General features: G+C 38.9%; 1 protein-coding gene across 10 annotated transcripts in view; it reads right to left on the minus strand.

The window, feature by feature from the left end:
- The window catches only part of LOC124111827, a 229,313-nt gene that overhangs the window by 62,908 nt on the left and 139,263 nt on the right, over positions 1 to 27,142 (minus strand). The window contains exon 1 of one of the 10 annotated variants that reach the window (XM_046471664.2): positions 16,743 to 17,414. The exons of the other annotated variants lie outside the window; for them this stretch is intronic. Coding sequence (XP_046327620.2) covers positions 16,743 to 16,791 — 49 coding nt within the window. The 5' untranslated portion in view covers positions 16,792 to 17,414. Of the gene's footprint in view, positions 1 to 16,742; positions 17,415 to 27,142 lie in introns of those variants that run through there. 10 annotated transcript variants of the gene reach the window in all.

The following is a 27,142-nucleotide window of genomic DNA, read 5'->3' on the forward strand; positions in this document are numbered from 1 at the left end:
ACATTTATGGAAATGACAGTGCAGGTCTGGCAGTAATGGCCACACATGACACCCGGTACGGCTTGTGACGGGGAGATCATGGAGGCTGTGGATACACGTGATTGATGGCTTTGTCTGCCTAACCGGTGGTATCATTGCATCACAAGACAGGTTGATGAGGCAGAGTTTTGGAGACAAACATCTTTCCAGATTTGAAGGATATGAAATGTTCATATTACACATTGATGATGATGATTAAAACAGAATGTGCCATGTTATAAATGTGATATACCGCGGAGACAGGGATCATTGTCAGCAATGTCTAAATTCAGCACCTTGGTGACATTCCTGCAAGCAACAGAATCGGTAAGCGAGGACATCTGGCTTTGTTTGTCCCCTGGATGGGATGAGATCGGTGAAACTTTGTTAGGTTGTACCCTGTTTATTGTGCTGGGAAGTTTAAAAAATAAATAATTTGTTCCCAAAAATGTTTGAAAAAAATAATTTGTCCTCAGGTTTTAGGAAAAAAGGATTCCCTCTGCATGCCGGATGTCCTGACAAATAATGAGTTGTGGCTCATCCTGTCAACGAAACAAGAGTGTGTCTTCAAGTGCTTAATGAAAAAATATTCTGTCTCAAAAAAATATGTTTAAAAAAGCCCCAGCATCTCCTCTTCCCCCTCATCCTGAGAATATTACCTGGGCAGTCCATTGGTGCCCAGGCCCAACTATAGACTAACATCTAGTCTCTCAAATGATAATAGTTTGAGACTTTTTGTAAATTATTTATTCATTACATGTTCGAATGTCCAGAGAATATCTTCCATTTTCAGACATGAAGAATTCTTGACTTGCCAAAGAATTGAATACTTGCTTGGGATATTCTTTTGAGTATGTTTGTTTCCCTATCTATATGAAGATCCAGACCACCGGCACCGCTATAAAGAGTGACTAAGCCATATCTTTCTTCTCCCACCACCATTGGTGCTTGACCCTGATCACAAGTCTGTGAACTTTGAATATCACCTGATATTTTTTTCTTAGCACTGCACAATGTCATCTGTAATAAGCAAGTGATAACGCCATCTGAATAGAAAGATGCTCATTTGTCAACTTCTTGCATTCTTGCCATATCTACACAGACAGCTGGGTGCCGGCCTGCATGGTCTTCAGTTCTGGACGTATTTCCTACGGAAATCTTGTCTTCACTTGTGTCACAATAACATACTTTTTGTAGCAGATTATACAGCAACGCTGGAATAAATCCATTAGTGGCCAAGAAAAATTATTTCTGATTTTGTATGATAAAAGTTTAATGCATAATAAAAAAGGAAAGCTGCTCACAAAAGACATGAAATATTATTCAATATGACTGAGAACATATTTCTTGTAACTAACTTGTCGACTTAAAATTCATAATGTTACAAAATAAACAGAAACAAAATTTATGATCTGCATTTCTATAATTCCACTTTTCTTCGTGCATGGTGAAATGGGAAAGTCCTTTCAGCGAGAGAAGACATTTTATTAAACATTTATAAACAATGATAAAAAGAACTCTCTCACACCTCTACAGAAGATTATTTTCAAATTGACAGATCCACATTTTCCATTTCTTGAAGATTCAAGATACATTCCTCCTTTCCATGTTCATAAGTGATAAGTTGATATATACTACTCAAAAAAGATGAGGATCACCTGATTCTTTCATATTTCTATAGTTATCTGTTAAGGCATGATAGATTAACTATAGTAATATAAAACAATGGGTATCATTAATTTATTTTGTGTAGTATATGTCTATAAGTGATAGTTGATAAATATCTATTAGTAATAGTTGACATATGTCTTTAAGTGATAGTTGATATATGTCTGTAAGTAATAGTTGACATATGTCTGTAAGTAATAGTTGACATATGTCTGTAAGTGATAGTTGAAAAATATCTACTAGTAATAGTTGACATATGTCTGTAAGTAATAGTTGACATATGTCTGTAAGTAATAGTTGACATATGTCTGTAAGTGATAGTTGAAAAATATCTACTAGTAATAGTTGATATATGTCTGTAAGTAATAGTTGACATATGTCTGTAAGTGATAGTTGATATATGTCTATAAGTAATAGTTGATATATGTCTGTAAGTAATAGTTGACATATGTCTGAAAGTAATAGTTGATATATGTCTCTAAGTGATAGTTGATCTATGAAAAGTGAGTTAAAGTGTAACGTTGCATCAGCATGGTGTCCAGTCATAAAGAGGCATGCATCGTACAGCTGTTAAAGGAAACTGGTCCTGAAACCATCTGCCATATTCCTGATGTAGTGGACAAAAACACATAAAGACACAAACTTGGAAACAAGCCAAACTACTGCTGGGTTATACCACTAAGGTCGAACCTGTCCTTGAAAAGTTCATTTGACAAATCCCACATGATCATGGTCCATCTTGAACTGAGTATTAATTTGGTCCGAGTCCTCTGCATTGATTGGTCTCTATCCGTATCCCTGGATCCCATCAACACGACACAGCAAGGGCCAAGCATACTGATAGCCCCCAAAGGGACGTTAACAGTCGGCCACACAGTTCAAAGCCCGAACAAATGATGGCATCGGGTTATGATTAGGCATTAGTCTTTGACAGTTTCTTTAATTTTTTGACAGGCTTCATATTCACTTACAAAAAGGTCATTTATCCCAAGGATTACAGAAGATTAGTAGCAATAGCCTCTCTCACGCTGGTAATCTGAACTCAATAGCGGTTGGTGTCAGTCAGTGGTTAGCAGGATACGATGCTTCGGTTCTCTCTAATGGAAAATGGATATTCTGGTTTTCATCCAAAATCTGTAGGGGTTTGTCACTGATAGCTTTTCCATCCAAGCTCTTGAAAACGCCAACAATGTTAATTAATCATTGTGGACATACCTAAATGTAGAAATCAAATATCTGTCTCTCTGTCCTACCTTACAATGATGGGTTTATAGTTTGACTAGTTCTCAAATCTCTGGTGACATTAATGTCAAGAGTTGAAAGGTGCAACATCAATTTTGTAATTTTTCCAGATTTATTTAGACCAAAGTGTATTATTACCCTAAAAAGTGCATCAGTAGTCAGCGTTATATAAAAGGGCACTGGAAATATTGCATGAAGAATCACAATTTGACAAAGGGTTGCAGCATAAATACAGCCAAGAACCAGTCTCTTTGAGAAGCCTTCATTGCAGTGATCCTCCATTATGGCTGTGTATGGTTTATACGGAATGTTTTGTCCTAATAATTATCATATCCATCGGCCATGATAATATGATTTAAAATTTAGGGAATGTGTTTAAAAAAGGAAAAGAAATATATATAATTCCCTGTGTAATTTTAAGAAACAAACCTTGAAGGAATACCTGGTGGCGATACTGATCCTGCAATGATTCCTGATGATGTCTATATTTCCCCATTTCGAAGACTGTCTCATTTAACATGTCACAGGACCCTCTTTCCCTGGCACGGACATTTTTAACCATATACCTGAATCAACAGCTTCTCTTTTTCTGCCCCAATTTTCTTGCAATCCTGCAGTTTGTGAGAAGATTTAAATATTTAAGCCATAAATGTCATTTTAAAACTGTAAATCAGCTGAGAAATCCATTGCAAAACATTTCCTGCGATAGGTTCACGAATGTAGTTTTATGGCCACCTACGAATTACATGTTACCCCTGCTGAAGTACTGCCGATCATTTGACACGCTACATCATCAGAATCGGCCATTATATGCAACAACAATTTCCTGATTAATCTCAATTTCCTTGTCAGGCATATTTTTATATTGATTTAGGGCAAAACCTTTTTTTCAGCCACACAAAAAAGTTAAACGTGTTCACAATGTTCGATATGTTGCAATGAGCACAAACAACATTGGCTTGAAATCAATGTGTGCACAGGGGTACTTCGGAATAACCAGCGGAAGCCTGATACAATGTCCTCCCTTCCCGGCAGCCACTGCAGCAGATGTTCTGTTTAATTACTTCATTACAAGGGCCAACGCTCTTGATAATTCTTCAAATTTTCCGCCTTTTAAGATTTGTTTTATTGATTGTTTGAACTTCACACATTCAAGGGCATCCCAAGGTCAAATGCCCAAGAAGACACTTTGTTTTCATCACTCTTCCTGTTACAATTTTACGATGTTTCATGGCAAGAATTGTTTATCCCATGTAAACTCTGTATTTTGTGCTGTGGATTGTTGTGGACTTCACTGTTAAATAAGCACAATTATTTACATACTTTCTTGCTTTTGACAAGGATGGTTCAAACCACTTAAGGATTATCAAGTCAAGGTTTACCCAAAAACTCAAGTAGTTGGTAGACACGGGGGCATGGGTGGCCCAGTCATCTCAGGTGCCGCAATTCGCTGTGCAGAGTTGCGTCCCTTGGACACACCATAAATTGGGGGTTTCGAATCCTGGTTCGCTCTGATTGTTAAGGTTTGCAAGCATGCTTGTGAGTTTCATCAAAGTGATAAATGTCCGAGACTGCATCGTTTCGAGCTTTCTTCCTACATTAAGCTGACATGCCATGATATAACTAGAATACTGTTCAAAGCAGCAATTTAACTCACTCACTCCTTTGGTGACAATTGGCTGCACCAGGGGACAATTGTGATGCTTCAATTGGTTTGGGGTGGAAATTGTGAAATAAATGTGAGTGTGTGCTGAAATCTGATTGGTTGAGTAGCGTTGTTAAATGGGATTGGATCAGAAAAAATGTGTCATTCAACTTGCTGAAATGGATACCACATTCATTAATATATTAAATTTTATGTATATTCATCAGTTTTATTCCACATTCTGCTAACAAGACGGGCTCAGTTATCACAGAAGTATCATGACATCATGGCATGCTAGCATGACATCATGTCTCACAACTGTGAGAATTCACAAACGTAGACAGTGGTAATTTACCGAATATCTAGGTACGACTCCCCATATTGATACAATGTTTGAAGCCAGTTCTTGATGTCCCCAGTGTTCGTTTTGAAACATTGCTAAAAATGGCATAAAACCATTCCCAGTACCTCTACATCTCATTACCTCCATGAAGACTTTTAACAGAGTATTGTGCTACTGATGTCAACTATTGATATTTAAAATTATCACTGATATACTGTCAATCACTGTGCAACGCTAGTTCTATCAATCGCTATGTTTCTAACTTTAGCCATTCTAGTTAGTTCTATGACACAAGCACTGATGCACATAGTAAAGATCATTTTAAATTCTCCTTGATTCTCAACATTCTCCTTGACTCAATACTTTGTCTGGTTGGACTTTCTGGTGAAGCTAAAGGTAGTCATGCGTGCTGATCCAGAATCACGGCTCCGCCAGAGAGTGATGTGCTGTCTCTAGGGATGGCAATTATAGGGGACCCTCCATCTCCCTAGGACATAGGAAGGGGGACAGCCCCAGAACATGATAAACATCAGCAGCAAATCATGCTGCAGTGGCAACGGCAACGGCATCAGCATCATATCAACAGCAGACATCGGTGCCAACAACCACAGTTAAGTCTGAAGGTCACACAAACCCAGGATTCCAGTAAAACGGTGCAGCATCTTGGTATGATAATACAATATAGTAATTCATAAACAGCTGCCCTTTCTTGAAGGAATACTTCTTCAAGTATACTTTCAAAAAGTATGATCTTCAGAGTAGCTGTTGGAGAGAACGTCTTCTGCATTTTCCGACCATGATGCAGTAAATTGCCCATACATATTTCATCTGCTAATGTGTCTGACACGGTGGTACCATTATCAATATAACAGCCCATCAACTTTGATTATTCTCCTTTCAGAGAATACTCCATCCATATGTCCGATATGACGAACAAACAGGAAGAAAATGATTGGAACTGCCTGCAGATGCCACCTACTCTTATTTTCACCCAAAATATGCAGCCAAATAAAACATATTCAAGTTTCATTTCATCATTCATATATGTAGACATAACAGGCCATTCATTCTTGAGTCTGTTTGCTGAGAGCAGACGTCTGTGTGCAGCAGACATGTTCCAGCACAGCAGACGTCATCCCAGATCAAAGTGTGCACACATGGACGTGGCCAGTGCCACATGGGAAGGGGTTGCTTCTATACAGACAATTCACCTCCGATCAGCATAAGTCGTTATTACTTCCAGCCCAACATGGACGCCATTGTTGGTGAAAAAAGTGTATTGAATCTAATGGCTGTGCAGGTTCAATCTTGAATCTTGAACTGAATTGGAGGAGAGCATGTGGTGGAAGCCGCTTGTTATCTCCTGCCCCGACAAAACAGCCAATCACACAGGAACTAAAGGGGATGCTAACAACACCGGTTCTCTATTTGTAGTTCTCAGACAAGGTTCTTGTTTCATCACTTTGTTTTCAGGTGAAGAAAATGCATTTGAATCTTAGTGTCAAAGAATCTTAATGGCTGCTGATTTGTTGTAACACAGCAGCCAGGCTTACCTAGCAAGCGCCATTGTACCACCAGAGATGGCCTGTTCCACTAGTTGCTTTACAGAGTGAGTGTTTGTTTGTTTGTTGTTTGACGCAACACTCAGCAATTTTCCAGCTATATGACGGCAATTTGTAAATAAACCAGGACAATCCAGTGATTGACATCATGAGCATCAGTCCACACAATTGGGATCGATGACATGCATCAACCAAGTCAGCGATCGTGACCACCCGATCCCGTTAGTCGCCTCTTACAACAAGCAGAGTCGCCTGCATGGGCTGCTGAAGACCAATTCTACCCCGGGTCTTCACGGGTACTTTACAGATTGAGTGAGGGAGTTTGGTGAGTATTTCAGTTACATCATAGTGTTCCAGCTTCATGTGGGAAGAAATATCAAAGTGATGCAGGTCTTAGGCATAAAGGATTCAAACCAGTGATCACAGGTTCCTGGCATGCACAAGGGAAGCAACTCTGCACAGGATTGTGGCACCATAGACAACTGGTTCATCCGTATCCCCTTCGTGAGCTGAGTTGCATAACACACAAATACATACCCCGTAAAACTCCATCTCAGTTAAACCGCTGATCATCTATAACACTCATCAATTATTTGGACCACAAAGGTAGCGTTGTAGCGAGGGATCACTGTATCTTGTGTTTGTGGGTTTGAATCCCAGATGTGGCGTGGTTGCGAGGTTTCACTAAAATGGTGACTATCACCCCTGTCCACCTTGATATGTCTGGGGGCGGTCGGGTAGCCTAGTGGTTAAAGCGTTCGCTCGTTACGCCGAAGACCTGGGTTCGATTCCCGACATGGGTACAATATGTGAAGCCCATTTCTTGTGTCCCCCACCGTGATATTGCTGGAATATTGCTAAAAGGGGTATAAAACCATACTCACTCACTCACTCACTCACTCACTTATATGTCAGGCAGTGAATTAACTGAAATATTGACCAAAGTGGGATCGGACCCAACTCGCTCACAGATGCATGTCATTGTGACAGAACTCAATAATCAACACAAGGGAAGAGTTCTTGTGGACAAATCATCCATTCCATGAGATTCAGCAGCTGAAGTTGGTCCCCTCCAGTCCATCTGGCACGACCCTCATCTGCTGAAATGAAGGTCAAATCTAGTGTCCCCTGGCAGAGCCAATAAGCAGTCAATTGAGCTTGTATGACCAGCTTACATCTCAATAGTACAAGATTACTCGGCAGGATTGCTGGATAATCACCCCGAAATTGGTTCTTCGGGAGAATATTGTGATGTGTTTGACACTTCATCGGCAAATTTACACCAAAGCAATCTATTTCCATGAGTTGCTCACTGTATTCAATTCAGAACGCAGGCAGAATAAAACATAAAAGAGGGAGTACCATTTAAAAGCTATGTTCAAAAGAATGCTCAGTTGCAGGGTTCATAACGGTTATTAATGCCGCTGGCTCCAAGCACATCAACTCAACCCAAGAATGTAACTGAATTTGATGGATGTAAACACTGTGTCTCAAGAATACCCAAGTTAATTTCCTGGACTCTTCTGAAATCAGGAATATTCTCAAAATCAAAAGCAATGGTTTTATTTAAAAATTCATGAGATAATTATCTTGTGTGTTGTTTTCCAATGTTCCATGAGCACAAATGAAGGAAACATGCGCCATGTCTAATGATAGCCCTGTTTTTACCAAACCCATATTCTTCCCCGATATCATTGGCCGTTCCCCATATCAAAGGCTAATGCATCTCTGTTGAAAACCATTAAAGGGCATTATAGAATGTTATATAGAGTAGTGCTGGCGTGCAAAACAAACTCACATGTGAACTGGATCTTCATCCCTAAACTAGTTTGGTAATATTGCAAATTCATTTCAAAAGTGTTGGAAAAAAGGTTTCTGTATCATCTGACTTCAAACGGTCAATATTCTCCTGCCAAGGGTACATGATTCGGGCAATGATTCTATTTGTTGTATTGATACTTCTAAATGAAGCTGGATTCATTCCCTTAAAGAGATTGTATTGACATTTTGTCCTTGCATCTGGTGATTGATTGAGTGGGTGGGTGGGTGGGTGGGTGGGTGGGTGAGTAAGTGAGTGAGTGAGTGAGTGAGAGAGTGTGAGAGTGAGTGAGTGAGTGTGAGAGTGAGTGAGTGAGTGAGTGAGTGAGTGAGTGAGTGTGAGAGTGAGTTAGTGAGTGAGTGTTTGGGTGAGTGAGTGAGTGTGTGTGTGAGTGAGTGAGTGAGTGTACTTTGCAATGCCCCAGCACTATGATGACAGAGATCTCAAGAATGGGCTTCACATACTGGGAATCAAACCCAGTACTTTGGCCTGACATGCTGTAACCACTGGGCTACATAGCCTGCCACTTAAGGACATAGTTGATAGTTTTTCACAAAGAAACAGCAAATGATGATGATACTAAAAAGTTCAACCATTAAAACAATATCAACAATCAACTACAAAATAACTCTGCACTTGAAGCAATATTTCAACTTTTTAACCTCCTATAAAAAATAACATTCCTTTTGCAACAACACCACATCTATAAAATAAGAAAAAACACATCAAATGCGAAAACATGGCACTTTTGTAATTCAGGAAACAAAATAAAAAAGAGAAACAAATGAAGGAAAGTTTTTCTGGTAACAAGACTCCGTGGAACGTGTCTCTCCATCCCGGCCTTCCATGCATCGCCTCTCGGATGTAGGAGCCTGTATCATTCATATCTCAAGATAACCAGTTCCTGATCGATACTACTACAGGGGCGTGGATCACATCTCACTGTTAAATGTAAGCTTTATACAGAATTGTATTGTAAGTCTCTGTCAAACTGAGACAAACTTTACCAAAACAGCCAGCAAACAAGCTGCAAGCTTCATTGATCCAATACAGTCTACTGAATGCAACAAGCACATTGCATAAGGATGCAAATTGAAAAATCATTACTGTCTATTCAAATCCCCTCGATATTAATTGATGGAAATTGAGACATTCAAGAGTGTAGGAAATCGACCAGGGACGTAATGGAGAAAAAGACAGCCATTATGGAACCGAGGAGAGGCGCATGGAGAACCAGTTAAAGTTTGATCTCAGAGTTTTGAAACCCCTTGACATGTTTATCAGGGTTTGATTGATGGTAGAATCGGGGCACCTGTCTTGTTGGGTGATGATGGCCAAGAAGATGCTGGGCAAACAATGAAACATAGGGAATCAATGCCAATCAAACTAAAACCTGAAAAATTTAATTTAAATGGAGATGAAGACGACTAATGTTTTTGTATCATTTCATTTTACTTCATTTCAGTTTGATTTTCACTTCTTATAATCATGTTCAGAATGCTGTTTTTGTCTCAGCTGTGTGTGTTTAGTGGGCATTTTCACTGTAGAAAAAGGGTCTGTTTAATCTGGGATTTTCATTCAATTCCACATGTAGAGTCAAGGAATTGGGATCAATTTTGAAGTGGCGTTTGCAATCTTTGGTATGTTTGAAGTGTAGCCATTCTTTGATATGAAACATCCATTAGTAATTGTGAACATGTGAGCAAAGCTGAGTCAATACATGAAATATGGACAAAATGGAACATTATTAAAAATATTAGAATGTTTTTTTGTTTTAAAATTGAGCTGGATCATTTCTTGATTAATAAATATTCACTTTCACAATTCTAGTCCTTCGTATCACCATATAGAAATGTATTTGAGTTTTAAAAAATATTTGGATAATATCAAAGAAATATTTATGGGGAAGTTTTTCTCTTTCACTAGCATGATGATGAAGCACCATCGCTCATCACTGTCCAACAGAACCAAGTCTCATCTTAGGTGGAATACTCAAAAACGTTATCATCAAAGAAAACCTGCCCACATCAATACCATTACAGTAACAAAAAATGTCCAATTTTAAAAATTATATCATTATTTCTTTCTATTCTGCAATTACATTCCTTTTGTTCACCCAAAATGACTTAATACCATCATTTCATATGACTAAAAGTTTTCAACATAACAAATCCCATGGATTACCACTTCCTACCAAAACATGCATGAAGCAGAAAATAAACTTACAGGGACGACACTTCACTTTTATTGGGGTCAGTAAATAAACTCTTCCTCTTCATTATACAGTGACATTTGAAGAACCATGGCACACAAAGCTTGTATGGCTGACAGCAGGGCGACTGGGAGTGTTGGTGCTGTGGTGATAAGCATGTGACAAGCATCCACTCCCTATATCACCCCCTAGGGTTCCTGTCTCTAAATAAATGCTCCGCTTGAGGGAGCTCCTGTGCGATATTTCAACACATTCCTCGGTACATGGTGATGTTAAACCTCCTTCCCCTATGAAACCGCTGAGACATGAAATCAGATTGTTATCCGTCGAGGTAGCTAAACACATTGTACTGGGAGCGGTAACAATTTCCTGAGACGAAAACATAATATTAGTCTTATACTTCTAAAGCTTGAAAAGAATTTCCAATATACTACTAAACTTGTTGATAATCAGAAATGTCATCTCATTTAAATGTACACTTGACATATATTATATATATATTTTTTAAAGCAATGTTGGTTGTGCAATATGATGCTGTGATGTTGTTGTGCTGGATGTAAATAATACATAAATAGCTGTAGTTACGAAAGATAATTGAGTCACAAAACACTTACAGAACAATAATTATCAAATTACTTTAATGTCAGTTATATAATGTATGCCATTTCTTATGTTACTTTCAATACATTGTAATTTTTATGTGGATCATGTTTGGGAGAGGCATTCAGTTCAGCAATTTGTTTGTTTGCCAATCCCTCCACTTTATGGAAATAAATATGTTTATATCATATCATGAGAATTAGTCTTGTAATTTTATCATGGAGACATAAAAGTATCCTTAGGATTATATTAAGCATGACTACAATTTTCCGATATTTCTTCCAATGTATGTATGAACAACATACAAACAGACTGTTAGTATATTCAGTGGCAGATTTCTATAGATATACTATATACTCGATGTAGACTTTAATGGTTTAGGGTATTGTCGACCTCCTTCTCTCTCTCTTAGATCTTGGTCTAAAACCTCCGCTTACAGCCCACTCGCTCGTCACGCGGAGGACCCGGGTTCAATTCCGACATGGGTACAATGTGTGAAGCCCATTTCTGGTATCCCCTGCCGTGATATTGCTGGAATATTGCTAAAAGCGGCGTAAAACCAAACTCACTCACTCACTCTGCTTGCACTGAGTAACATACAGTATGTGAAAGTAAGATAATATTTTGAAAAACTACAATTCTCAGACACATTTTTAATTCTGTCCAACAGTAAAATCATCCATTTTTCTATGACTCATAACGGTACAACACCGTGAAAGCTTTCATGATTGTTCTATACCTGAAAAACTTATCTATACAAACAAACCAGCAGAAAACAAACAAGGCCAAGATCACCCTAAAAATCCCCAAACAGAGGCTGCTGGGAATACGATCTACCATGACACTCAAGCAGGTAACCTTCGACAAGTCATTTATAATCAGCAACAGCATTCAGAGAAACAAAGCAGAGAGACCAGTCTCAAAAGCTTACTTAGGCATGAGACTGATAACATATTTGTGTGAACACAGATTGTTAGCCTGTCTGTAAGAAGCACGCTAAGGTCCTTGTTGTACTGACCTGCACGTTTGTTGGTACAATCTGATAAGGCCAACGCTGCTGATAAGGACTGCCTTCCCTTTGTTTTGTCTGTAGATGATTATCAGAACTTGTGAGTATTTGCGGTTCTACAGTTAGACATTCATTCAGTTGTCTTTGAAAATCTTTGATTAGAATAAATCTTTATGTGTTTTGGCGAAGGAATGTTCAATTCAAGGACTTATCATTTTTTATGATTCGCTATTCAAGCAAACGTCAATATCATTCACAACCAGACCCATGAAGATCCGGGGTAGAATAGGTCTTCAGCAACCCATGCTTGCCGTAAAATGGACTATGCTTGTCATAAGAGGCGACTAACGGGATCGGGTGGTCAGGCTAGCTGACTTGGTTGAAATATGTCATCGATCCCAATCGATCGATGCTCATGATGTCAATCACTGGATTGTCTGGTCCATACTCGATTATTTACAGACCGCCATCATATAGCTGGAATATTGCTGAGTGCGGTGTGAAACAAGAAACAAACACTCACAACCAAATATGACACAAGGCAGTATCATGTAACCACAAACAAACAATTCCCGGTGCCTAGCCAGTCGAACAGGAACCATGTTTGTATCACAAACCATTGTATTTCCCTGACAAATCTACAATCTGATCAAAATGAACCTGTTTCCTAATGGACTGTGACAGGCACTGGCTGTGTGCAGGACAGAGCTATGCAGTGGAGGAGCAAAGGAGGGGCTATTACATTACTTGGTACTGTCTGTGATTTAAAATTTAAAGTGAGTCCCAAATTTAAAGGGGTTTCCCATTTTACCCATGTCACGAAGTGAATAACACCACAACACAAGTTGGTATATTTGGTGTTTGAAAAAAGGGGCGCACAGATTCTGGATCTACCAGTAGTACCGTAATCGACGTAATAAGCGCCCTGCTCTGATAAGATATTTGCTAATATATTGGCTAGTGAACAATCCCAATTAGCTCCCCTTCTGATTGATCAATGTACACAAGACTTATTTATTCGCGTATAATACGCACTTGAGTGTTATAACACCCTTCATTATGGGCAATTAAATTCTGGTAAAAAAATATATCTGTTGTATATAAACATTTAAGGCTGTCAGCATAAACCAGCATAAATCTTTCAACTCTGTTTTTTTCACCAAAATATTATTCTAATAAGAACCCCCTATTTCTAATTTTGAGAGCGCCCTGGGCAGTTATTACGTCGAATACGATATTAACAAACACATAGGTACGAAAGCAAAGGTTTTCTGTCAATGCTGCATCACATATTGCTCCAGCTGATGTCACCAACTACTACAGATCCAAGGTGAGGGAGGATGATCAGATGAACAAGCTTCATCGGAAATGAATGTCCCCCAAAAGTTCTTGTTAGCAAAGTCAGTATCCACACTTACAGCATCAAAATACAGCGCAAACACACAATACCGGGATCATATTTCACATCTAACTTTGCCAGATTACCTTTATACAAAGACATTGTAAATCAAAACTTCCTATTCAACAACAATATGAGCAATGGTGATTTACACCAGTAGACTAAACACTTCCTACCTGCCTGGAATCACAGGGGAACCTCCCTTCAGTCAGCCTCTTCTTGCACTATATATTGTTTTACTGTATATTTGTACACTGAAGACACAGGGACACAGACACAGACACAGACACAGACACAGACACAGACATCCTCCTCAGCAGGCATGTTCCTGCACCCTGTGTGTATTCATGAAGGAAGGTCAAGGGCACTGACCCATAGTCAGCCAGACATTGAACATTGCATGTCGGCTGGATGACAGTCAGGCAGATAGGTTCACAGTCCTTGGCTTTTGAATAACGATATCTTAAAAACATTTTTAAAACTGGTAAACACAAACAATACGTATTGCTATGCTATTTCGGTGAGTAAGCTTTTCTCCTGTGACAACATTTCTGTGCAATGAAGTGAGTGAGTGAGTGAGTGAGTGAGTGAGTGAGTGAGTGAGTGAGTGAGTGAGTTGGGTTCAATGCCGCTTTGAACAATTCTGTCAGCTTAATGTGGGAAGAAAACCCTAAGTGATGCAGGTCTCAGACATTTACCACTTCGCTGAAACCCATGAGCACGTGTATGGTGCTGACAAACTGAGAAACATAATCAGGGTGAACCGGGATTCAAACCCAGTTCCTGGCACACCTAAGGGATGCAACTCTGCATAGCAAATTCCAGCACCTTAGCAGACTGGAAACCCTTCTCCCTGACAAGGCAACATAGTCTTTACCAGCACATAAAGCTGCACTCAGTATATAGTACATGATTAGTGGACTCCATGTTTAAAATGTGTTTGATTGTTATTGAACAGTAAGTGATGTTGTACTCCCTCAAACCAAATGTAATTGAATTTGTACTAAATATAGACCCTGAAAGCAGTCATTGAGAGATTGGTCAGACATTGATCCAATTTAGATGATTTGATTAACTGCATCTTTAGGTTCAAGGTCATAGATAACATTGTGTCGGTTTACCCATTTTCTATGGCTTCTAATTACAGGCAGCAAGGTAGCATTGTCGCATCGGACCGTACATTTTTTTACATAAAAAAGGATATTATACGAGCGTTCCTAAAAGAGGGAATACTGGAATTTAGGCATTTTGAGGACCATGAAAATATGTTTCATAAATTGAGGAGTCAGCAAAATATGATACAGTCATAAAACCAATCCCTCCCACCTCCCAATAATAAATGACAGTCCCTTACTCACATTGCTAACTTGTGTCATCAGTACACCATAGGAAACAGACATTTATCAGATATGATTAAAGACAAGATTCAAGATTGGGAGTACTTGGCTACAACCCTGTGATATAACCTTGCAGTAGATCCTAGGGATTTGTGTCACAAACATCTTTAAATCTTAAGTTCATTACATCACAAATGAGAAAGAATCTAATGTGCTTTGTATTTTCTTACCCCTGTGCCATCACAACACACTGCCTCGCCCCCTCCGAGATGCCTTTGTGCAAGATGGCTGCAGAGGTTGAAAGAGCATGAAGAAAGACACTAATGCTATCAACTGCAGGATCAGATGAGAATCAGAGAATCACTTGAGAATAAAATCCCTCCCTTTCTTTTCCCCAAGAATAGATTTAGCTCCAGTGACACGGGAATCATGTGACGGACTTGCTTCTGACAGAAGCCTTGCAGAAAATGTCCTTCACAGCCTGGACAAGGCATTAGCAAACAGTCACGCAATTTGTAGCCAGCAGCATATTCCTGTCATGCACATGACAAGTTATGACACAATATCATGTAATCATATCAAACATGCAATACAACTTTCTATTAAACAAAAAGTTAATATCATCTTCAAAATCAAACAGCAAACATTCAAGTATGTAATACTATATCAAGTCTCAGTTTCATATCTAATATCCTAAATAATCTTTATATTTCTTGTCAATACAGATTAGGCAATGGTAAACAAATATTTATTTCGTTCAGACTATAATATTTCACAGAGCTTGGTGACAAGCAAAGTTCAAATTTAACTGCTATTCTAACTGGGCCACACCGGTGAGTTTCCAGGGCTTGTAACCGGTGTTGATATCAGCTGTTTATGTGCTCTAGAGCGGAATGGCTGAACATAAACGTTATTACCTTCTAACTGTTCCCTTTGCTAAGAGATGTATGAAGACTGTTCTATCAGATTCTCAAAACAAACACTCAATGTCTGCCAGCTCTCCCAAGATGGAGGCAGGTTTGTTGTATTAACTGTAAACTGTCACCCGATACGATATGCCTGTATTGAACAGGTATCTGGACTTTAAGGTTCATTTCACAGAATATTTGTAAATATCATGTCGAGTTTCCCACACATTTCCTTCAAACTCTATCTCGTATAACAATCTTTGGATAGTTACTTAGTAAGTCTTAAAACAACACCTGCCAACATTTTTCTACATTGACGACACAGACAGTCACAGACACAATCACAGACAAAACACAGACACAAACATTTGACTTGCAGGGTATTTAGAAAAGCATGTTTTCAAAAAGTTTGTGTGAACAAAATGCACAAAATCACAGTCACTGACAGACATTTGACTACCAGGGTATGTATAGAAGTGTTTTTCAGAAATATTTTCTACAAAAGATATGTTTGGACACAGAAATCAAATCTATATAATTTTCAAACTATTAAATGTTAATTACAGAAAGATTTTATACTTTTTAGTCTGAACACTAAAATCTGACATCAAAATAGACGAGTGAATCATTGAAAGTTCACAATCAGATTCACTTCTTAAAAAGTTTCAACTGCTGTGACAGATCTTCTTACTGAAAGTAGGTGACAAAGGACTGCTATTATTGCCGGTTTGATATGAATGTAAAAATCTTTGAGCAACACTCTTTCAATTTGCCAAGTGGTTTATGACAAAGTCACACACTGACTTACCTCATAGCTAGGTAATATCCTGGAGATAGCTCGATCAGTACATCCAATCTGGTAGACAGACAAGCTAATAGCACAAACCAAACTTAAATCTAGCTTCAACTCAACGAGACTGAAATACAAACATCCCCGCGTTGAGCTCCCGTGTCCGAGACGCCGCGCAGGATTCACATACCTCGTAATGAACTGGACCGGTGCAGCCCCATCATAACCACGAAATCCATTTCCCCTTCGCTGAACAATAACTGAGCCCGTTACTCTATAGGCTTGCCGCTGATCAATAGAATCCCTCGGCCATTTTCTCTGTCATGGACAGCACAGGCCCCTTAGAATAATCCATACTCGCCGCACTCACTGGACAAATCCCTATCTCAGGGCTTTCAAGATGCCCGGTCCTTAAGGACTTGGGGGTGTCGCTTTTGTCCACCCGCCTGACCCTTAAGGGTTGCCTAGTTCACTGGGGATGTGACTTTGTGGAACTGAGAGAAATATTTCAGATGGTTTCTGATGATCAATCAGTCTCTACTGAGACAGCTAATAGTTTTTATAGAAATAATGGCAGTTTTACCCTAAAAGTTGGTCCTCGGTGGTAACCAAGCTTGGCTACCAGTTTAGTTACCCAGCATCAAGATATGGAAGATTGTGGTTACTGGACAGTAACGACATCAACAGGGGCCCTTAACACAAAGGGACACTCAATCCTGGTGATGTGCCTTTAAGTGAATGGCCAAACCTCCAGGCATATTACCGCACTGTCGAGTTTGTCAGGAATAATTTCAGGATAAAAGACAATCCAATAAATGTCTGAAAGCTCCTTACACGTCTCCTTCAGGCGCCAATCTCACTACATCAACTAATCTGTACACACACTTCCAGGGGCCTCTGTTACTCCGTCTTCATAAGCAGGAACCATAAGGAATTATCTGTAGTTTGTAAATAACAGGTTTCCACATTAATCAAGCAGGCAAAACATAGACTCTCCAGGCTTGACATGAAACTAGTCACTAGTGAACTAGTCAAGGGCAGTGAAAAGTTTGAAGGACTAGTATATGTCCCCAAATATTACTCACAGGGTGTGACACAGTACTAACTCTCTAGTCCATGAAAATGTTCTCTGAACTTTTCACACCAAATGAAGTACTGTTACATCCCAGACTGGGCCTGACTAGTGGACTAGTCATGAGCGGTGCTAGTGGACTAGTCAGCAGTGCCATGGACTTGTATTTAGCTCATGTGATCCACTGATTTTCTTTGTTTCCTCAAAAACAATCAGAATAATTGTCTCAAAGAATTGTCGACAGCAGATGTCAGCGCTACGTGCACGACTGTCTGTCAAGCAATGGAGACATGGTAACATCGACAGTTGATAACAGATGGAGACGTGCTGATTGGAAGATCGTCACTTTGTTACTGATAAACCCGCCACACTGAATGAACGAAACCTATTTAGTGTATTTGCAGGCTGTGATAACACGATATGGGTGAAGCGATGCATTTAAGCAACTAATAACTGACATATCATCTCAAATTTCATTGGTTCAAATATACATAGAGATTAATAACTGGCAAGGTGTAATTTGATCCACACGGTTTAAAGGTATCGATTAAATGTTGGAAGTATTCTAAACTAGATATTTTGAATGAGTAAATGTTTAATTATTGTGTCTGCATACTATGCAGAAACATAAATTCAGAAATTACTTTTTATAAAAAAAATTGTTTTTAGATCAGGCACAAAAAAACACAAAATATTTTTGTAAATAAAACAGAATCATATTTGAATGCGCAGGTGTATTCTCATTTCCGCTACCCAGGTTTGATGATCAGTATGTAACAAACTTCTACACCACATAATGGTGGTTTGTTGTAGAATTTCCACTGTACATTACATGCCAACATCGTACAAGTATACACACACATATATGATTGACACAGAGCACTAAAATGGCGGCTTTAATATGTACAATAATAGACAGTATTTCTTCTTAGGAGAATGAAGGACACCTTAATAAAACTATCATGTTTCTTAAGTGCTAAAAAACATAACTATCTAAACTGTTAAGTAAGATGGTTTTGAGCTGGAGAATGGTATTTCAAGTTTAAGCTTAAGATATTGCTTAAACTAGTCTCACTCACTCCTGTATACATAGTAAGGCAGTTAACAACAGGATACAATGAGTGAGTGAGTGAGTATGGTTCTACACCACTTTTATTAATATTCCAGCAATATCACGGCGGGGACATCAGTAATGGGCTTCACACATTGTACCCATGTCGGAAATCAAACCCGGGTCTTCGGCGTGATGAGTGAACGCTTTAACCACTAGGCTACCCGACCGCCCAACAGGATACAAAGACACTTCATTCTATATTAGTTCATTCTTTCCATGATCACACAGTACTCATCTGCATATTCTTAACTCCTTACTTTCAAATATTTGTGTATTTAATTGCTTATTACAAAACACCCAAAAGTGATAAAAAAATATTTAATTCAGACTAATCTTTCCCAATACAACCCGCAGTAAGAATACTGATCATCACCAATGTCCACATGACCTTAAGTCGCAAGCATACCTTTGTTCTCCCCGCCACTGACCTTAATGTTACAACTTTCAAAGCCGGCCACATGTCTCAAGTCGCAAGTTTCACACAACTCGTATTCAAAGTATTTGGCACCGTCGTCACATTTCTACAAAATGCCAAAGGTTACAATGGGAAAATGGTGTAAATGCACGTCTTATTTCTGCAAACTGTCCCTTCTTCTTCCAGAATCAATAGGGGATTCCAATACTTACATGTTGCATGGCCGTCAGTGTCGGTGTTCTATACACCTGCTCTAGGAGCATTACACTACAGAGAGTGAGGACCGCTGATTCAGCGAATCATTAACCCCCCTGTCATGCACAAAGCATGGAATATTTGACATTCAGAGACCAGAGCAGACTAGTAATGTTCTGCATGACATTTATGATGTCAAAGCCAGACTTCTGCCTGTGATTATCTAAAAAAACAAAATATTTCTTTACATAAAATATATATACTTCCGTGACATATTTTAACCACAAAATATATTTTGACACAAAGACTTTTGTTTAAAATAAAACAAGATGTACAGTGCATGAGCACGGTTCATGTTTCATACTGAAAATAGTATTATATGTCTGAGCATGATGCTCAACAGTCTTCGTTGTGCTCTGAAATGAAAACTAATGCATCAGCCTTCCCTTAATCCCAGAAAAAAAATAATGTCACCAATCCCTGTTGTTAATATAGAATCTACACTCTTCATCTCTAGGGAACACATCTCTGTAATCACAGCTATCCGTAAAGAGTTCGAAGCGTTAAAGAATGGGAGTTAGCAATATTCCAGCAATCTAGGGGTGGTCTGGTAGCCTAGTGGTTAAAGCGTTCGCTCGTCATGCCGAAGACCCGGGTTCAATTGCCTACATGGGTACAATGTGTGAAGCCAGTTTCTGGTGTCCCCCGCCGTGATATTGCTGGAATATTTTGCTAAAAGCAGCATAAAACCATACTCACCCACAGCAATCTGTAACTAATCAAGTCTGGACCAGACAAACCATTGACTGAAAGCAAATCAACAATCCACACCATCTCAGAGTGATCACCCAATCCCACTATAGTCAAGGGTTTACAATATGAGGTCGTCTGGGGCCTCTCTGAAACAGTATCCCCTCTGGGTATATAATCTAGGTGCAAGTTAAGATATGCCGAAAAGCTCATGCATGACAAGACAACGTCAACATTAAAGCTATAAGCAACAATGTGCCTAATTCATCTTTGTTGTTATTCCGACACAAAGGTCCTACAAATTCCCACTAAACCTCTGACTAGAACAGCAGGTTCACCCATTTATATCACATGTAGCAGTTGAAGATATTCATCACAGCACATCAACCCAGGTTTGGGAAGAACATAAACGCCCTGACTCCAGGGCCATCAAAGCAAGGCGTGCAGAGAAATCCTCTGGGGTCAAACTTCAATCCAACGATGAAATTCAGGTCTCAATAAACACGAGGCAAAAAAAATCTCAAAAGCCAATATGCAATAAATGGGCTTTAATGAATACATTGGCTTTTTTCAATTTGAAACTCATGAGGACGTTTTGTGTTTTATTGGAAGTGTTTTCAGCCATGGAAATGATGTTGGAACCCTTACGCTGATTTTCACAATCATGTGTGTGAGCGAAACAAATAAAACATACATCACCTAGCAATGAACGTGTGGAGGTTGTGCAGGCGCCATGCTAACACTGGACCACATTCCGAGCCCTCTGCCTCCTTAGTTCTCATTGACAAAGACGGTCATCGTGACCATGACCTTCATTCAAATAGTAACAGTAACTAAAAAAACATCCTCCTTTATCCAGGGTATATATCTCAATATTGTTATGACAAATACCCTGGGCCCCGTTTCACAAAGTGTTCTTAGCGCTAAGATGATCGTAACTCACACACTTTAACAGACCTACGACAGTCCTAGCTCTATGATCGCTTTGTGGAACGGGGCCTAGGGCTCAATCGCTAAGATAGCTTATTTGGAAGTGATGTCATAGCTCCATCTCATATTGCCGCCTAATTGTTTAAATCAGGAAAGAAAAAAAATAATTTCATAGAACATCTATTTTTGTCCTTATAGCTGGGCTAAAACAAATCCATAGCAGAGAATGGTCCAGGGTGTTAATCAAAATAGAATGGAGAAATATTACCCATGATAAACGAGGATGAGGCAGAACATGCACACTCATTCACAAGAACCACTGGTGTTAGTATTGTAAGTATACAATTTATGATTTTTATCTAATTACATTTTCCTTCCATTTAGTCTAGATTGTTTTTTTCCTTGTGTGTGTTGACCCAAACGAACTAAGAACATGCATTAGCCATCAATATTCACATTGATCAGCATTTCAATATATCAACATTTTAAAAATATTTCTTGCCTACAAAAAAATGTACTACTTATTTGCACTTCATTAGATTTAATGCAAATAAAATTGATTTTCTGAATATTGAAGCATATTAAACATGTAACATAACAAAATTATACGACTTGAAACATTCTTAACATATATACAGTGACATATTGCAGAGGGGCCATATCAAAATCTTTTATATCATTTCTGTAAAAGTTAGAATAAACTTCATTCCAAATACAGGTATATAAAACAACATATATCTATTGACTTAAGGATTGATCAGTGATGTGAAATAATATTTATTCTCATCTTTAAAAACAAAAATATTTTGACACAGTCCCAAATGTTAATGAAATTGGCAGCAGGTGGTGACATACATTCTTCACCTGACACAGGTAGAAATACCTACACAGTATACACTATGTATAGATTAAACATCACACGATTTACAGGTAAACACAGGCACACCTGTACTGCAGAGACTGTTATAATGATATCAAGAAATTGTGTGTGTACCGACCGACCAGGTCGTAAGACGATCGATGGTCCAGTAGGAAATGGATATACAATAAATTACAGTATCTTACAGTACATATGTGTCTTCAGACATTGATCAAACATTACATCAAACAATGTATCCTCCACATGAATATTTTGCAACGTTACCAAAATGCATCAATCTACACGTTGAGTTTCCGTTATGAGTGTTTAAAAGTCTATCATATCAGCACAATTTCAGTCTCGTTTTCAGTGCAGATACAATTTGACCTGTGCAGTCAGTAGCTAGAACATGCCTGGTCTGCATCAACAATGGCAGCAATATATTTTGTATCCATATTATTAAAATTATTCGCGCATTTGACAAAGCCATATTTGAACCATGTGTCACAATATACACTAGGTCCTCACAAATGGGACAATATCAAAAGCCGACACCCGCAAATCAATGTTAAGTATTATAGTGATGACACCAGGTGTTCATGAAACAGGTCAGCATTTCCTGCTCTATTGATGACACCTCAAGGGTCAGGTGAAACAGGGCTTAGCCTCGCATTCATGATTTTTGCATATATATAGCGATGTGCATGTACGTCTGTGAGGGTGCTTGTACCAATCTTGATAACTGTCAGTTTTATAATGCTAGCCTACTGAGATAGCCCACTCAGACACACTATACTGACGCCGAGCCGACCAGTCTTTGCTGTATCCTCTTCATGCCAAGTGCATGGAAACAACAAGTACCATCTTTTAACATCTATAGATAAGATGTGACTTGGGATTGAACAACTGATCTGTCACTCTCTGGGTGAAATCACGTGCATCATATCGTGATAAGAATAATGACACTCTGTGGAAACACTTGACAAATTGTTAGTTTTGTCGGGGCGGTCGGGTAGCCTAGTGGTTAAAGTGTTCGCTCGTCACGCCGAAGACCCGGGTTCGATTCCCGACATGGGTACAATGTGTGAAGCCCATTTCTGGTGTCCCCCGCCGTGATATTGCTGGAATATTGCTAAAAGCGGCGTAAAACCATACTCGATGCAGTCAGTTAGTTTTGTCATCAAGTGGTACACATTGGAAACATCTCTTCTTAACGTACATACTTCTGTATTTGTTTCTATGGTTCGTGTTTCTTTTGGCCGTGAGAATACATGAACATGGACGTTAGCCAGATGGCAACTCAAGCTTTACCGTGTCAGCGTAATTATCATACACTGCTTCAGGATGATGTACGATTATGCCTGCCCCTTTCATTCTAATACTTAACCTGACACAGAGTCACACACACCTGTGTCTTGTCACCATCATCAACCATCCCGACCAGGGAAGATGTGTCAGGTGGTTTAACATGCTGCGTCTATCACCCAACGCACAAGACACACCACAGAACAGCATATACATTATTTGGGACAGAGCACTTAGTACTCTTGGAAAAGCCTGGTGGTGTTTTGGGGTCACTGCTTCTCTAAAATAGCTCATGTTATTTTGAAATCTAAGGCAAAAGTATGATTTTTCTAGTATTTTCTCATGTATGCAATTGTTGTTACTGTTAATCCTCCACCATCTTCCCAAGGCAGGAGAGTTAACTGACATTAAAAGTCCAGTTTCCACCCTTGCCGAACTAGGCTGGAATTACTGGGCTCGATCGTAGCGCCACCAGTGGCTATTACCAGTTATGTCCCTTCTAAGCCTCTCCTATGGACCAATCAGATTCCACCTCTCGTATCACTTGCGTTTGCTTTACACAACATGGTGGCGCCCAGTCAGGACGATCTGATCGATAATCAAGATTGATATTGTGATGAAACGGGTCTTACATCATGGAATGCATCAAATCACGTGAGCACCTTAATTAAAAACATGATAAGATTTTGAAAATATCTGCTGACAACGAGTTGGCGGTGCACATGCTTTGCAAATCCTGCAATCCACCGAAACCTGCACAATAGTTTACGAACCGGATTTCGATTTTGGTGCGCGATTTTGATTGGACTATGCATAGACTCGTTAGTCCATCCAAAATGTAACTCCATAATACCAGCCTAGTTCGGCAAGGGTGGAAACTGGACCTAGTCAGTTAACTCTCTTGCCTTGGGAAGATGATCCTCCACCTACAGTGATCGCTCGCTATTGCGCTACCAATGGGGTCCAAATAATTGGTGGGCGTTATAGACAATGAGCCGTTTAACCGAGGCCGAGGCGGGGGAGCGCGCTCGGCAAATCTCAAATCATCAATAGGCCTATGTGTTTATCTCACGTCACGTCAAAATAGTATATATTTTTATGGACCTAGATCTACCTGTAATATCATTCATTTATTAAATCTGTCATATTTCACAATGTCTGAAATACGTATTCCATTCTAGTTTATCATTTTTTATCAATAAATTAAAAAATTATTCACTATTTCCCGCGATGTTATTGAAAATAAAATTCTCAGACAAACATTTCGACAACGGGTCCGCATCGAACATGTCAAAGAGCAAAATAAAGACTATTTTAAGCAAATCTTTAAATATATTATACAAAGTGATAAATAAAATCAACAAAAATATATCTAAAAGTAATCAAACTTACATCTAAGTTATTATTTGCATCGTTTCGTGCGATCGCGTGTAATGTAAGCCAATGACATCTCGGCTTTCGTCGCCTTGAATTCTCGGCTCGGACACAACGTTTAATGCAAAAATATATGCATGAAAAATCTTTGTCACAGCTCGTAACTTAGCACGATACATTCGCTAAGTTCCATATTTTTAATATATATCGTGATTTCCTGCTTAAAACGTTCAGAATAACACGATTTAACAAAAAATCTTTCGCTAACTTCTGAAATTTATCAAACAAGAGCTTTGTATCACAGCTTGATTGGCTGCCTGAGGTCACGTGCTCAAAATTGACCAATCACGAAACTTGTAGCAGATTTCGGCAAGAAAGCGTCATTAGAAACAAATTTTAATCCAATGAAATCGCTTGTTATAACTACGGGGAAAAAACAGGCGATGTTACGAAAGCGCGATTACGAAATGAATGACCGCCGTGTTGTGACAGCAACTACATGTGTGTGACAGTTTAGCCTTAAATTGGATTGCCCACTAATTAAGAATATAAACTTCACTTGTGGTTCTCTTTTATTGCATGCATGCGCTTCTACGATCAAAGGATGTATAGTGTGAAAAGTTAACTAGTAGAACAATCGTATTTCCGGGACCTGCCGCGGATGTTTTCAAACAGATTATTAGAACTCCATTCAGCGATAAACCGTTGATTATGCAATGAGAAGCGTTATGTGCAAATAAACAACGAACAACAATGCAATCATGTCTGTGTAAAACTCTCAGTATTAAAAATGTACATAAATTTTGGGAGCCATGCGTTACCGCGCGTAATAACCGAAGTAGCGCTTTATCGAAGAGCGCAATAGCGAGCGATCACTGTACTATATATATTCTGTACCATGTTCATTAGTCTGCCTTGCTTGACAACGGTGTAAGGGCCTATACAGAAACGTCAACTTTACAGTAAATAAAAAAGTTGTTATCCATAAATTGTGTCCACTTTATCATTTTCAGGAACATTATATTTTTTCAAACAATGTCATGGAAGATTCTGATATGTTAGGGTTAAGAAAATATTGTTCATGAAAAATTGTACATAAACAGTTTCCATATTTTGGGATAAATTATAGGTAAGCTAGTTCAAAATGCTTCCTCTGTTTGTCTGCCAACTCAAACTTTATGAGGCATTTCAATCTGGCAGGAAAAGCTTACACAGAGCTACAGATGAGCTGCCTAGTTGCTAAAAATACCAAAAATATTATTCGAAACCTAATTACTTTCAATTAACTTCCATACAGAACCTTATGCATCAAATGAAAAACTCAAATGTATAAAAACAGCTCGCCTAAGTACCCAATAAAGCTTTTTCAGCATGCGTACAATGGAGCTAATTTCCAAATGACAATTACGAGCTCATTTACTTTCAAGCCTATATTTAGAACCGTTACACACATCTAAAACATTTCATTTTTTTAAGTCTCAAAATGTTTAATCATTTTGGGAAAAACCCACTAGAGTGATGACTAGATAAATTCATAAAAATATTTGTTACCCGATGAAAATGTTATAACCTCATTTAACTGGAAACCTTCAATTGCTCAAAAAGGTATCTGGAGCTCTGCTTATATCTACTTCTTAACTTTGTATTCATTTTTGCCCCCTTCCTCTTGGCATTCTGACCAGGAAAATACCTAAAGCAGGACATTTAATAGGTGTGTCTTTATCATGGCTAAGTGTACAACTGTATGCCCAGCACATGTAGGATCATGCAAGGCAGGTCATCTGTTAAACTGTCTCAATATGAGTACAAAGATCAACATCTGCTAGCGGTGCCAAAGTCTCGACCAAAACATGTGGCGATAGGTCATTTCAACATGCCGGCCCATTGCTATCTGCCACAAGAAATCCAAGAAACAGAAAATCTGACAAACTTTAATAAGACACTCAAACCTGTCTCTTCAAGATCGCCTTTAGGAGATCAATCAGGGTCTAAACACATTTGAGGAGTTGGAATTGGAAAATGCACTATACAAATTCTTACTTTAATTTAAGGTAATTATCTAGGATTCTAACTAACTGTCACTCCTGTACAAACCTACCCTGACCAAAGTTTAGGTAGCATGTGTTCTGTAATACCTTATGGTTAAAGGGCACTATATGTTATGAAAGCTCGGTAACCTGTAGATTTATCACCACAAAATTTAATTTGGAACTGGCTGAATCTACAGGTAACCTAGCTCCACATGGAGAAGGGGCGGTCGGGTAGCCTAGTGGTTAAAGCGTTCGCTCGTCACGCCGAAGACCGGGGTTCGATTCCCGACATGGGTACATTGTGTGAAGCCCATTTCTGGTGTCCCCCGCCGTGATATTGCTGGAATATTGCTAAAAGCGGCGTAAAACCATACTCACTCACTCACTCACTCACTCCACATGGACAAGCAAACATACTGCGTGAAGGGGCATGGGTTGAGTCCATTATGTTTGGGGTAGGTTGTCGATCTGAATTACAGACACACAAACAACCTTTCAACAAAGTATGGCACTGTATGCTCAAACCTAGTTTTGTTTCCATCACAA

Source organism: Haliotis rufescens, unplaced genomic scaffold (assembly GCF_023055435.1).
Source record: "Haliotis rufescens isolate VD_foot unplaced genomic scaffold, xgHalRufe1.0.p SCAF_5, whole genome shotgun sequence".
NCBI lineage: Eukaryota > Metazoa > Mollusca > Gastropoda > Lepetellida > Haliotidae > Haliotis > Haliotis rufescens.